Genomic DNA, 15205 nt, shown 5'->3' with positions numbered 1-15205 from the left:
GCCCGGCAGATGCTTTGTCCTTGTGTTTGTCTGTGACAATATTGAGCACATGGTGTTACTTGATGTATCTTACAAAGTTGTGGTTAATCAGGTATAGGGAGGGGTGGTCATCACGAGGTTTAACTGAGATGGAAAAATACGGAACAACACAATAGCAGGAACTGAGCAACTGTTATAACTAGGGGGTGATACCAGAACAGTAAGAATCTATACATCGACGGAGGGAGAACTCCAAGAGGCGGGGACCAGCCTGAGCGCCTGCGATAGGCTGAGCAAGTCTAAACCACGCTCAGCCTCTACTGTGATAGACATAGTTCCAACCCGTCTGTTGGCCTATCACAGTATAAGAACAGCTGTTTACGTACATCCTGACAGTTCCCTGTTCTGCCCTGCGTGGTATTACAGTGAGCCCGTATATACGAAAGTTGCATTTGCCATTTATTGCTTAGCTAATAAAAGTACATAGAGTACAATCAGTGACTCAGTGTTATAACTTGTTCTGATACCAGATTCGAATTGACGCAACCCTAACACTAGGTGTGATCCCCCTCCCCCCTATCACAGACCAGATTTGCCCTAAAGACCAATGCAATGACTGTTTAAATATGTTACCTTACACGTTACGTTGGCTGACAATTTGTTAGCTACGATGTCCTTACGAACCACATAGCATATCATTACACAGCACTATGTACCGGTATGTTAGTAGTTGTACATCAGACTTGCCAGTAGATTAACTATAGACTTGATTATTCTCGTCGTTCTTATTCACCCAAGGCTGAAAAATTCACCCAAGGCTGAAAAACGGCTAAATAAGAACGTTGACTAAGCTGGAACACTAGCGCGAGCCCATAGCAAATGAATGGAATCGAACGTTCGCAGAGATCGTTTTGACTGGAGTGATGCTTAGGATTCCATTAAAAATCTATCCAGTTTTATTTTACCACTACAATCTGCTCGTCGGACGAAACTGGAGGAAATAAACTCGATGGTGTCAACTGTGCTTATGTCTGCGTAATGAAAAATAAAAAGCCTGGCCTAGCGATCGATGACAAATGAAATGGTGCCCGTGTAACAGTTTTACTTCTGTCCCGAACCAGGGACCCGTTGAACACAGACAACAGTTAACCATCGCTCCACAAAAGCCGCGGCCCTTGCAGGGCAGGGCAGCGTTTCCCAAACTTGGTGTACATTTAGGTTTTTGTCCTAACACTACACAGCTGACTCAGATTAACAAAGCTGATTGATTATTTGAATCAGCTTTGTAGGGCTAGGGGAATAAAAAGAAAATGTGCAGCCCTTTGGGGTTCAGGTGACTGAGTGTGGGAAGCCTTTGTCAGAGGGTAAAAGTTGCATACCCCTGGGCTGTAGGCTGCACACCTTGGGTCAAATATTAGGTTCTGTAGCTGTGCATTTTATCGAAACAATTCTGTTCTACAATGGTTCTTTTCCTTAGCTCAGGGTAAGTAGTAGCAGGCCTAGAACAGTCTTATGCGACGCAAACATTTGAGTTGTGTTCTTCTTAATCAATCATAATATTTTGTCAAATCCCTTACAGGTTGTTTTGCCTATTGATGGCAGCTGTGGGCATACAAGCACAACAGACACCTTCTATAAGTATGCATTTTGCACCCTGCAAATTCAAGCACTAAGCGTTTGACAATATATTTTTAACTAACCTTTCCCATTCCAGATGACCTCCATGCTGAATGCCTTGGTAACGTTATTCGTTTGAGTGTCGCTCCTCTTTTTGAAGAGGTTGCTACTGTCTTCAGTGAGTTTGCCTCTTATGATTCTCTTTCTCTCCTTTCATAATTCATGGCTTGATATTGCTCGTCAACTATTGTGTTCACACCATCTCCATCCCTTCCAGATGACACACACATCATAAACCTGACGCCTGGCCTTGCTACTCAGTGTGGATTCAGCTTTAAATTTGACCCCATGGGGAATGCCATGTTTTTTGCTTCTCTTCAAAACTGCTTTTCCCAAAACATGGTAACCCTAAGAACAGTAGTGTTTGCTTGAACTTCAAATGGACAGTTTGCCTTTCAGTGTCACTGCATTTGCAACCCATAATGTAGCAACGTCATTTTATTTAGCCTTTGACCTGGAGTCATGCTGAGACCAGGCTCTTTTACAGAGGAGCCCTGTATACACAAAGATACAAGTCAATATTTGCATCACTAGATGGAAAAATGAAATCATTGAAAACCAACACATTCTTCAGTAAAAAGGTCCTCAATAAGCCCGAGTTGCCGTAGAGGTGGTAATTCATACAATTTTAGAGCATGGAGGTTATTAGAAGTACGGTGCCAGAAACATTGAAGCAGTTTTACTGAACTCTGTGGCCACCCCTGGGTCTGGTGTATCTTACCTCTAAGTTAACGATGACGGAAGGTACAGCAGAAGTTTATGGAGGGCTTTCAGAGGGCCAGCCAACTTTCTGTAGTGTGGCTTCAATACAGTGGCAGCTGCATTCATATAGCCAATTTTGCCACAGTCTATAACTTGCATGAATGTCACCTGAATTATTAATTTTTTTGTTATATAATGAAAGGCTTTTTTTCCCTTCCCCCTTCATTTTAGGATGATAAGATGTTCAGCTTGGTCATGCAGTTCAGGCTGCCAAGAAACCACATGACCGAAGACCCTGTGTATAGAGTGGGCAAAACCTGTAGCTACACCCCCTGGACCTCCCGAGAGATTCTGTGCGACCGCAACTACATGGAGGCAAGTGAGCAGAGCATGCCCTAATGGACATGTTTACAGTCGCGCTTGTCATACTGCCTGTATAAATGATCTGTCTAGAGCTACAACTGTCCAGTGTTTCATTTCTTCTGCGACACAACGTAGAGGTCTTGACTCTCTCTCTCAATTCCACTCGCCTCTTCAAAATGCACATAGGATAACTTTAGAGGTGAGGAATCTTGGCCTATTCTCAATGCATTTAAGGAGGCGAGTGGACAGATTGATTTCCTATTGTCTGGGAGGGAGAAAATGCATAGGGAATAATGGCTTTTCTTCTCTAGGTGTCTGTCAGAAGGACTCTTCCAGACATCCAAACCGTCCCCGAACAGCCCACTGGGGGCCCGAAAGCAAGGAGCGCCAACTTCCGGAGAGGAGCTGAGGTAGCCATATTTCAGTTTCTGTAATTTCACTACAACATGACAGGATGGCGCTAAACAAAATGTGCGTTTGTTGACAATTTTGTTTAATTCATGTTTCCATTTCCTGAGACAGGCTGTTGCTTCAGGATACAAAATGACAGCAGTCGTCTTTAGTCCTAGCAAGAAGGTCATGAATGTGGATGAGGTCCAAAGAAAGGGCTATGCGATAGCCAACACTCCCACACGGCTGGTGTTAAGAAGCCCCCATAATGCAGAGGAAACATACCTCCAGAATGTAAGCTGACTTCCTCCATGAACTGGGTCATGTTCAGTAGAGCAAACATTTGGAAAGCGTGGCCCTACCTGAACTCTGCAACATATTGTTAATACGGTTTGCCCTACTGAACACGGCCCTGGTGTGGTTGCCCCCTGAACAGGTAGCTGGGGTTCCGATGCGGGTGCTCTCAACCTCAACCTTCTTTGAGCAGAAGTGGCTGGTTACTCGAGTAGATGCCACGGCTGTTTGTCCAACACCAGGTTGAGTGTGAAATCATTTAAGATCCTTTAAACCCAGTTCTTAATTGGCTCCAGACAAGACTTTCATTTGTGTTATGTAGTGTTCAGTTGGGAAAATGTTTTGGGGTGAACTGTTTCCAAATAATGGCACATTTGTTTTCAGTTGCAAAATGTTCTGTTATGATGTGCACTTGGCTTCTTGTGTCACTGCAGAGGCAGTGGTCTTTACTCCAGAAGTGATCACCTGGTACATGCCCAAGCACATAGACCCACTTTTCTCCTCTGATGCCTTCACTATGTTGGAGGTGTACATGGGAATTGACGCTAAGAGGCTGGACACTGAGGAAATGGCTGCCAGAAACTACTCGGTTTTAGTCACGGAGGCTCATATTATTGTTGAAATTCCGGTGGGGGCTGTTGGCGGCTATTTCAAGGTCAGCGTTGGATGAGTAAAATGTTCCTGTTTAATTTCTAAATCTTATTTGTAGAGCCTTCAGTGCTTTGCAGTAACCCTTTGCCATCTCTCATGGGTAAACTCCTAGAACCGTTGTTTTGTGTAAAATGTTTCTTATTGAGCAATTGTCTGCTTAATCAGGCTAATATACAATGGATTGCAAATTGTGTGAATGCTGCATAAAATGACACTTAAACATACTCTACCGCTTGTCTTTGCAGTTTGTCCTTTAGCCGCTTGACATTTGAGACCAAATATCCACACTAAAGTATTGTTTGCCGGACTTTTTAGGGAGCCGGTAGCTTTGCCACTGTCAACTGAATGCAAGCAACACTCGGCTGCTGTTTACATATTGTGCAAGTGTTTACTTTGCGTGTCAGTTGCTTTGAAAATGCACACCGCCGGAAATGCAAGTTGACAAGCGTATACCTACCAGCTCTCTAAAGTCTGGTAAACAATACTTTCCTTTGGATATTTTGTCTTAAATTACGAGCGGCTAAAAGACAAGCGCTAGAATGATTGTATTTAACTTTCTGGCTTATAAGGAACATTGACCTGTTTTTGCACTCCAATTGTGTATTACAGCCTGACTGCATCACTCGTCTCCCTTACAGAGCCATATTCAGGATGACCAGTACTTTGTCACTTACACCATTGAGCCCATGCTTGAGTTGCTGTGGATCGAGGAGGTCGCACACGAGGACACCAGCTACAAAGTCCTCTTCCCTATCACAACACCTCCGATGGCCAGGCCTCCACAAGTTCGCAACTGTGAGTCTGGTTTAGTTAAACAGTGCCTATGGTAATTTGGGATGCCTGGGTTGTTCATTAGGCACGACGAAACAGAAGAAAATGTACTGAAACGGGGAGGCAATACCCGGACTTATCCAATAACAAATGTCCATTTTCAACTTCCATTGTACCGCATTTCAAAATGTTTTCCTTTGTTTGCCAATGAACAGACACGCCCTTAGACACAGTTCCTGAGCAGGCAGTGTTTGTGCTTGAGTTGGGGACCTTCAACCTTGATGTGGAGCTGCTGAACATCACCTTTCCCACCATGGTGCTAACTGTTGCAGAGTGCAACGCCAGAGGCTTCAATGTTCAGGAGCAGAGATCCCCGGACAACACCTTGAAGACCTTCAGGATGGAGGTGCCCTTCTCAGACCCGGTGGTCGTCAAGGAGGTGTGTTTCTGTTAAATGCAAAGCCACACGCAGTGATTTGTACATGCCCTAATAAGTGGGCCACCAACAAAATAGAAATAATGGCACAAATGTACTTTGTATCCCTCATTTACTCAAGTGTTTCCATTATTTTGGCAGTTGCCAATAGTGCTTGATTTAGAGGAATGAGGGCAACATTACTTTAAGTATATAGTTTGTTTTAATAGTCCCCATATGTACTTGTCACTTGATGTTGAGTAAGGTTCTGTTAGCATTATTGTTGTATCAATTGACCAATGCTTTTAACTTCACTACAGAGAAGGGCGGAACAAGGTGTCACAACCTTCACTCTTCAGCTGATCTACGGCCTGGTCGTCTTTCCAGAGTACGCTCCTTTCTCTCACTCTGCCGTTGTGGACGCTGTACTGCTGGACATTGGTATGTCTCTGGACTACGCCAAACTACTGTTGAATGGTTTCCTCTCGTTAATGATTGCCCTGAAAGGAAATTGTCAGTGGAAGCCCAACTAGCCATACTGTAGGTTTTTCCTATGCGGTCTCTCTACAAAGAAAATGTTAAGCTTTAGAGTATTTGGACCCCGTTGTCCTGTTCCTGATTTGCCAGGATCGTGTTTATTCAGGCCCACCGTCGCAAAACAAGGGCTTCTTCTTGGACAAGTTCAAGTAGTACCTTCCTGTTTTTTGTGCTTAATGAACACAACCCTGTTTGTCCTTGTAGTGCCACCCTCAGTCACTGGCAACTGTGATCAGGAGAACTTCCACATCACTGTGGACTACAGGAACCAAGATCCCTTTTTCGTGGTCTTGGTTGGCAAGCGGCTGCTTAACCATGAGCTTGCTCAACAGTATTTAACAGAGGGCGACGCAGACTTCACCATCACGTTGCCCTTCTCTTCGCCGGACGCAGTGTTTGAGGTACGACGCTCTCCCAAAACATGTTAACCTAAATTGCTGCAGCTACCCTGTATACTTGCGTACGATATTGGACTAATGAACTCTCCCATTGGTTCCCAGTCGGTTCACTCGTCCTCTGTCAGGAGCAGACTGGATGTGGCTCTGTTGAATCCTTACAACAACATGACCATCAAATACTTTTCCCTGGCTTGCAGCTTCCTCAAAACGCTGACTGGTTGGTTCTCAAACAATTGCTTCCGATAAATAGTCGTTTGACATGGTTACCAAACCTGGGTTCCTTGCAAATACTGTGAGTCTAATAGTAGTGCCACAGATGGGCATGGTTTGCACTTTTGGTGCTATTCCATTGGTTCAAGCTCAATTAAGTGTCACAAATACAGAACCCAGGTCTGATGGCTACCTGTCTTTTGCTCCCCCACCTCCAAGAGTGTTTCTCTAACGGAACGATGACTGCGCTGGCGGTGAAGGTGGAGTCTGCTCCCGGTCTGAACCCCGGTCAGCTGACCCTGAGCGACCCCGCCTGTGGTCCCACCTACAGCGACGATCGCTTCGCCTACTTCCACTTCACTGTGAACTCCTGTGGCACCACCAGGAAGGTAAAATGACGATTACCCTGAGGTGATACGGACTGTTTGCTTCTGCAGGCTGTAATAAGCAATTCCCCTCTACTACAGTTTATCAACAATGTCATGCTGTATGAGAACGAAATCTCCTTGCCAGATGAACTTGAGGTGAAGTTGAATGCCACGGTGTCTTCAGAGGAGGAATATCAGTAAGTGTATTACGCATCCCAATTGTGGATTTTATTGTTTTTTTTTTTTTTTTCCTTCGCCAATTGCTCAATGCTTTGTATACAGGGAAAATGTGCCTCTACTACCAGTGTGTCCACTCCACTGCTTGAAGTTGCCTACATCCCTCTTTTTAGGTTAAAGGTTTCCTGCTACTACGTGGCCAACACCACTCGCACATTGGCCTTCCTGACCAGGCCGCGTGACCACGAGCCTTTTGTCGAGACTGGGACGGGTCGACTAATGGTCAGAATGAGACTCGCTCAGGGTAAGCGTGCACAAATTCAGAATTTCAACTTGACCCCTAGCCTCTAAAAGAATCTTGGAAGGTCTCCTTTTACAAAACGCTTCCCAAAAAATGTAAGCCTTGCGTTCTGAGATCTACAGGTGTGGCTATGGAGTAACGGTGAGGAGCTGATTTGGGGTGGTAGTGTTGGCTATAAATGACTTGTGTTCATCGGGGCACAACAGGATATGATAAACGAGCGTTTCTTAATGGACAAGTTCAGATGGTGCCCACTGAACACGATCCCCGGTTGTCTTGTTCTGTGTTCCAGACGCCTCGTATAACACGTTCCACCAGGAGGAGGACTATCCAGTGGTGAGGTACCTGAGACAGCCTCTGCACTTTGAGGTGGAGCTGACCACGTCCTCTGACCCCAAGGTAGCGCTGGTGCTTGACCACTGCTGGGCCACCCTCAACGAGGACCGCGACTCCCGACCCCGGTGGAATCTCAGTCATTAATGGGTAACATGTTGTTTTTGGGCCTAAACAAGTGTTATTCCACAGGTGTGGTTCCTGAGTAATTAGCAACCTATCATGCTTGGCAGGCCATTTACTTTGGCTACCGTGGCTATGCCCCCACCCATAGGTCCTGAGTGGTCACAATGCTTAAAAAGCCGTGTGCGGTCTGTCACCAGATCGCCACCCAATTCTGGTGCGTACGATCACATTTTTGTGGTCCCTGCAGCGTACCAACGGAACGCATGCTGCAACAAACGACTCTAAACCGCGTTGTCTGAAAAGCATCTAAACAATGTTTTGTACTGATGAGAAATAAAGGTCTTCACAACTTTATTCCACCTTAAATGTTAACGTTATCATCTAGTCTAAATAACAGGTTGACTTGTTTTTCAATGTGATGCGGTACAAGGGAACCATGTAAATCTAGTTTAGAAAATATGGCATGCCGTTCACTGCGCCCGTTGCCTGAGATCTTAACTTAGTTTGGCCACTTCAGCATGTGACAAATCTTTGTACTTGTTACGGCGTACACATGACAAGTAGTTTACAGTTAACCAATCAAAAAGCCAATTGTCACCTCCCCAAATACAACCGTAGCTCGAAAGCTACACAGAGTTGCAAGATATAACCCCCCCCCCCCCTAAAAAATGGCTTGAGCTAAGGTATTGTGGAGAGGATGATGCAGGAAATATTACTAAGATGGGGGATTTATCAACAGTTTTTTAAGCTAAATACCCCTGGAAAGGGGTCTGATCTGGCAACCCTGAGGTACCATAGTTTACACTCTGATGCCGTGTTCAAATCAACTAACGACTTCAGTGCATTCAAGACAATGGGGGTACTCCAGTTGAGATCACCATAAGTCAGTCGAGTCTGACAGACGCTTACGTGATAACCGACTGCATTGTATGGCGCTAGCATTAGCTCATATGCAGTACCACCTTCAAAAGTGTTTTACACATGTGTCATTACAATCTAGGCAAGAATCAGAAAGCATGAATAGAAAGTACATAATACTTACGGTACGCTACAGTAGAAACGACAACACGTTACGCAGAAAATAAGGCACTTTGAAAGGAATGCACGCATGTCCACAGTTATTTGTAAGGAAGGCAATAAATGTGCAAGGCCTGTATACTTGATCTGGGGAAGTGCTTGGAGTTTCTTTTGAAGGAAAGTTTGTCCGGCTCATTAAATTCTCAAATAGAAATGGTCTGCAACAGTGAAATGGGCTACTTTTGTGAAAATGAGAAGTTGAAACGGCCTATAGAAAATTAGCAGGTAGTGTGCCTTGGTTTGAGGTCAGCGCGGGTTAACTGTGCACATTTTGGAGCAGGGAGTGCATTGTGACGTCACGCGCATAAAATCAACTCCCACTGCTGGGGCGACTGTTGAAGATATTTGGAACTCGCGTGTGAAAAGGTTGTTGGCGTTACCTACACCTTTTTACTCAATGTTATCCTTTTGGTTTGCTACAGTTCAGTGTTCAGCCGAACTGATGGTCAGTCGAATGGAAGTCAAGAGCGGCTGGCAAGCTTAGCTTGCCTTTCCGATTGGTTTCATACAACTGCTCTTAACACTGACTGAATACTTGTTGGTTTTGGGTTGAATTCAGGCACAAGTGACCTCTTGTGTTAAACAGTTATTGCACTAAACATAAAGGATGGTTCACACGCCTGTGCAGCATGGATGTTTGAAACGGAATAGGATCAGTTGACAGGACGCCGCTTTCAATGGAATTTCCTGTCCTAGAGGAATGCGCTAATTGGGAGTTGCTAAACATGAACAAATACCACGGTCAAGTGTAGCAGCTTGCTAGCTAATGTTCATATTTAAAAAAATGTTACTACATTTTTGATTTGGGTGAGCACTTTGCCACAGATGGACACCGCTGGCCTAATTTTTATCTCAAGAATTTAGATTGGGTAACTATTGAAAGATGACTTATTTTTCCTACATTGTAATGGACTTATGATTATGCATGCTGCAAATGACACTTTATTTTGCGGGTGCCTTTTCAGTATCTGGAGACATGTTACACCAAGCAGTGTAGTGAAGCAACTTTATTGGTCAAAACCATTCATTTGGGGGATCGGGTTTGCAAAATGCTATCAAACCACGCAATTTTACCTTTTTAATGAAGTGGTCACAAAAACCTAAATTTGGCCATGTGGACACGGGAGTAACTTTGCAGCTGTTTATTAAATCAGAAATGTCACAGCAGTTTAACAAAACAGGCTGAATGTTTTGTGTATCATAGGAGAAGACACCACATTCACATGGCTGTGCACGAAATGGGCAGTTCAGATTTGTCGCTGCAACTATATCGTTGTGCAAAATCCTGACCATCCTGATTTCACAAATCCCTTTTTGCTAATATCTGGCAGTTAAACAGTAAATGATTAACCTCCCAAAGATGCACATTTAAAAAGTAGGCCTAAACTGTCAATGCGTAGGTTACTTTGTATAGTAGAGCTGCGCCCTTCACAGAAGTCCTCCACGTGTGAATCCGATGCCATGGGTGTAGAATTTATTGTGACCAATTTTTCCGACAGCGGAAGAATTGCTCTGGCGCATTGCATGAAATTCTTAATTAAAATGAAGTGCTTATTTTTGCTTTGTTGATGATGATGATGATGATGATACCGACTGTCTATTCGGCAACTTTGGTTAAACTACGGTCAGTTGATCAATATTCAGGTAGTCTGAGCATTCTGGATCATTTAGAATTTTAAGAACCATTTTAGAGGGACATCTCACCTCATGTCAATGTAATTGAATATACATGTTTGACATCCGTCATTTAACAAGCCATTGCAGTAGACCAAAAGTAATATTGTTGACACTTTTTTTTCTTCAAATAGGCAGCCCAATTTCTGTTCTTTAAAATGTACTAAATCAGATTCATCCAGGTCTGATGGGCCAAAAGATCAGAAATTAAAACCAACAAACCACTGTCGTGACGTGGCCTTGAATTATCTGAGGACTGTTTAATTGTTAGCTGACTCTAAATGAATCATGTTAGGATTTGGGGTGCCGAGGAAGCGGTTTTAAAGAGTTACCGTCTCCTGACTTAAACTCTAGACGGTAGAAATCTATTACATTGATAAAGTCAACTTATTAACCATGACATCGTATCCTCCTTGCAGCTGCAAAAACCCCAGCCTTATGATTCACTATGCACATTTTCTAGGGGAGTTTCTCTAACACGTTCAAAAGTGAATACTGAAACAATATTTCTATCACAGAGATTAGCTATAGAAAATGAATGTCATATTGGTTTTTACTAGAAAGGTGCTCACTCTACAGGTAGGAAGTCTCTAGCCTTTACATTGTATATGAAATATGTTTTTTAAAGATATGGCGATTTTTGGTGGGAAAAGCCTGTTAACAAAGACATTCCTTTAGTTCATACTGGAGGGGGAGAAAGAACCCACTTCTGCTGTAAATTGATCTGATCCTCACAGGACATTCATGACACCGCTACAAGGCGGTTGGGGTTTGCAGCGTTTTCTTGTCACTAACTTAGTCCCTCTCTCTACACTGGCAGCTGTGAGAACCCCGGTGATCCATACCGTGTGGTCTTCCATCCGGTGGTAGCTGACGCCAGGGTCCACTTCCCCCCTCACGTCAAACGCTTTGAGGTCTATATGTTTTCCTTCGCCGAGGATGCGGGTGAGCCGAGTGGCCAGGTAACAATCTTTATTGGTTAATTTTGTGTGAGTGGCAATCCTCCCTTTTAAAAAAATCTGACACATTCAAATCTTTGATTCCTAGGTCTTTGTCCATTGTGATGTGGTCATCTGTGATGCCAGTAGTCCCTCTGGCGGCCCCTGTAGTGGACAATGTGTGAATCAGGACAACCCGAAAAGAGGTTGGTCTTGTTTTATGCTTTTCAGACCCTGGCAGACCATAACTGAACTAATAGCTTCTCTCTCTCTCAACAGGACAACGACATGTCAAAGACCTCTTTGAGGAGCGTCATTTATATGTTTCTTCTGGATACATTCTTTGGGTGTAATGTCTCTAACATGTCAAATAAAGTGTTCTATATAAAACAATCCTAACCGTTGGACTACCTTAATTGTATCTGATTTGCGTTTAACACCAAGGCGCATGTAGTAGGCTTGTCGTCTGACGTGTATCAATCAACCCTTTTGTAAGCATGGAACTCTGAACCATCCACCGGAGGGAGATAAGTGTTGCACACCAATTTCCCGTCTAGGACAAACAATGGGTGTCAAAACAAAAGCTTTCCAATGTCCAGTAGGATGAACTGACTCAATGTTATAGCAGATGGTGTTTTGCCAAAGTGAGGCCAGCAGGGCTGTGGTTGGCTGCAGTGTTGGTAATGTTCAACTGAAATTACAACTTTCCTTGATACCTCTCACTAGCTTGGTTTCCATCCAAATATGGACATTTCTTCTTTAATGATATGCATGTCAATCGCTCATGGCTCAAATGGGAAGAGCTTGACTTCATCACTACTTGTTTGTAAGACGTGTTGACAAGCTGACTGTACCGAGCTGTCTTTTTTAAACTACTAGCACACAGCTCGGACACCCATGCCTTGCATTCCCCACAAGACATCTCTTCACAATCTCCAAGTCCGAACTACGGAAGGTACAGAGCCATGAATACGTTGCAATCTATTCTGCATCAGGATAAGCTTTAAACACACACCGTAAGGAACAGCGCGGACTGAAGAAACACACTCCTTTAAAAGTTGCGAGCCTGCACCGCGGGATGGCTTCATTGCTCCAGACCACAAGGGGGAGTTTGCGCACTCATTATGCATTTGGGTCCCAAGGCTTTGACCAAAGACGAATTTTGACACGAGCCACCCTTGCCTTGTGGCGCTCAACGAAGATTGCTGACAAAATAGATGGAAGTTGTCTTAACGAGTCAAGCAAATGTACAATTTGAGGAATGTGTTAATGTAGAGACGTTTGTGCGGCTTTTTTTGTCAGTTAAATTACGAAAATGAATTTGTCTTTCAGGGACTCCTGAGAACCAACAAACCAGGCTGTTGTCTTGTGAAACAGTGGATGGAAAGAATCTAGCTGGCTAAAGCATTGACTGCACAATTGTGTAAGCTTGCCTTGCAGCTGAAGTAACATGGCTAGCTATTTACTTAGTGTCGGATTAAAAATAACTGTTGCCTATCTGGGTATGGACCTTAAACGTAAAGTTCTGAAGTAATATTCATACCAATCCATGAACCTCAAGTCTGAATGGCATTAATGAAGCCCAGAGTAGAATACCTTTATTGTGCGACGGATGCAAGACCTATACACACACGTATTTTAGTTATTACCACGCGTGAGATTCCCATATTGTAGCTTGTACATTGAATATATTCACCGATCATGTGCGGTTCAGGTATGACTGACACATTCTTTTTCAGTCATATCAAATGATGCGGTGTCTGCATGTATGTATTACACTACAACAGCGTTTACTGCTCCTGTGATATCAATGATTACACTAACTATACATGATTGATTTAATTCATATATACAGGAAAAAAACCTATGCAGATCTAACTCATCTGAGGACACGAGTGTTTCAACCAGTGGAGAATGTGAAACGCTTTATTGAAAGTGCATTTTAATTGTAAGAGTTCAATCTTGGGCGGGCAGGTGGGTAGAGCGTTGGACTAGTAACCAGAAGGTTGCAAGATCGAATCCCTGAGCAGAAACGGTAAACATCTGTCCTTCTGCCCCTGAACAAGGCAGTTCCTAGGCCGTCATTCTTATCTGACATGCCTAGTTAAAAGGAAGGCAAATCTCTACTTCAATGCACATATGGTGTGCATTAGATGAGGTGGGGGGAGAGAGAGCATATGATTCATGAATGACAGTGCTTCCCTAATATTCTCTCAGTTCATCCCAATTGCGCTGTCGGGACTGGATTCCTCTCACATCAAAACATACATGCAGACAAGAGCATGATTAAACCTTTTTATTCTAACACGGTCAGTCATCTTAAATCAGGAGGTGAAATGCAAAACTGACTTTGGATCATTAACTCTGGGATTTCAATGTAAAGCATCTAATAATACTTCCAGTTGACTCAACCAAGTGACATCATCTCTATGATCAGAACATGCCCTCTGTCAGCCATTTCAGATGCGGGAGGGGTTCAACAAAACAGCTGATATAACCTAGAGGATTTAGGGAGAGAGGGATGGCGGACACCACACACACACAAGTACTTTAAGCTGAAAAACAGACCCGTGAGGACAAACGATAGATAATGCCAATAGGTGTCTGCGTCACATACAGTATCTTCTTTCAAAGTGTACCTGAAACATTTTAAAGAGGGCTGTGTTTCTCACCACTTGGTTATTGCAAGGCTAACCCATGACTTGGCAGCAACAGATAGTCCAGTGGAAATGTTTGTGGTGTAAATCTGAAAATTAGCAGCTGACATCTTAAGGGTTTTTTAATTCATGCAAGCGAGACAGATTCCACGGAGGAAAAAGAACACAGAACAGTTTAATTACCTCTGGTTATGGACACTTTTTGCCAGCAATAAAGCTTCCACGGCCTGGTCCTCACACAGTGAACATCTGGCAATATCTACATTTTCGACCCCCTTGGTCAGCTCGCTCTCTGAATGTGAAGAAAGCAATAACTGAGATATGACCGTTCAATCTAAAGCAGCACGTGCCATTTTTTTAGGATAAGTCAATACAGCCCAGTGCTGCTTACCTGAGATGCCATCTTCGTAGGTGTCCGCTATGACTTCCTTTTGTGTCGGGGGAAAAAAGTGGCTTTCAGAACAGTTCTTTTTGATTTTGACAAAAAGACAATTGGCCTGTGAAAAACCACACCTTCATACAAACGTGCTACTGTATGCAGAATTCTTGACTCGCAACTGAAGACGCTGCCCTATCCTGCCAGCACGCCCACAAGCGAGCCACTCGGGAGCAGAATGATGACGCGTGGAAGAGGGAAAGGAATGAGAGGGGAACAGCAATTTGTTGCAAGTTGGGCTAATAGCTGAACAATAGACTATTCTTTAGTAAAGGTTGAATAGTCTAATAGCCGAGCTAGTGTGAGGATTTATGTCTATGCTCTATAACCTACTACTATATCACGTAAGATTGAATTGTTTGAACAGCAGTTGTCTGTGTGTGTGTGTCAAGAACTGAGCAACATGCTTAGCATGTTGCAAAACTGTAGATGACAGCCCGGCAGATGCTTTGTCCTTGTGTTTGTCTGTGACAATATTGAGCACATGGTGTTACTTGATGTATCTTACAAAGTTGTGGTTAATCAGGTATAGGGAGGGGTGGTCATCACGAGGTTTAACTGAGATGGAAAAATACGGAACAACACAATAGCAGGAACTGAGCAACTGTTATAACTAGGGGGTGATACCAGAACAGTAAGAATCTATACATCGACGGAGGGAGAACTCCAAGAGGCGGGGACCAGCCTGAGCGCCTGCGATAGGCTGAGCAAGTCTAAACCACGCTCAGCCT

General features: G+C 43.7%; 1 protein-coding gene and 1 long non-coding RNA gene across 2 annotated transcripts; both read left to right on the top strand.

Moving 5' to 3' along the window:
• The first annotated feature begins 1297 nt into the window (after window positions 1–1297).
• LOC118964405 lies at window positions 1298–7713 on the top strand. Its single transcript, XM_036975455.1, has 18 exons — window positions 1298–1462; window positions 1559–1617; window positions 1694–1774; window positions 1874–1998; window positions 2590–2733; window positions 3033–3131; window positions 3244–3405; window positions 3548–3647; window positions 3840–4060; window positions 4695–4851; window positions 5043–5266; window positions 5563–5683; window positions 5984–6180; window positions 6280–6394; window positions 6607–6776; window positions 6855–6952; window positions 7106–7236; window positions 7526–7713. The coding sequence occupies exons 1-18, from the start codon at window positions 1440–1442 to the stop codon at window positions 7711–7713; spliced, it is 2415 nt and encodes an 804-aa protein (XP_036831350.1). The 5' UTR covers window positions 1298–1439.
• A 3530-nt stretch (window positions 7714–11243) lies between these two features.
• LOC118964427 lies at window positions 11244–11780 on the top strand. The gene is made up of 3 exons (XR_005051456.1): window positions 11244–11405; window positions 11491–11587; window positions 11661–11780. It is a non-coding gene; the product is annotated as an uncharacterized LOC118964427 (long non-coding RNA).
• Window positions 11781–15205: the final 3425 nt, after the last annotated feature.

Source organism: Oncorhynchus mykiss, chromosome 4 (assembly GCF_013265735.2).
Source record: "Oncorhynchus mykiss isolate Arlee chromosome 4, USDA_OmykA_1.1, whole genome shotgun sequence".
In the NCBI taxonomy this organism is placed as follows: Eukaryota; Metazoa; Chordata; class Actinopteri; order Salmoniformes; family Salmonidae; genus Oncorhynchus; species Oncorhynchus mykiss.
This window is presented reverse-complemented; position numbering and strand designations above follow the sequence as displayed.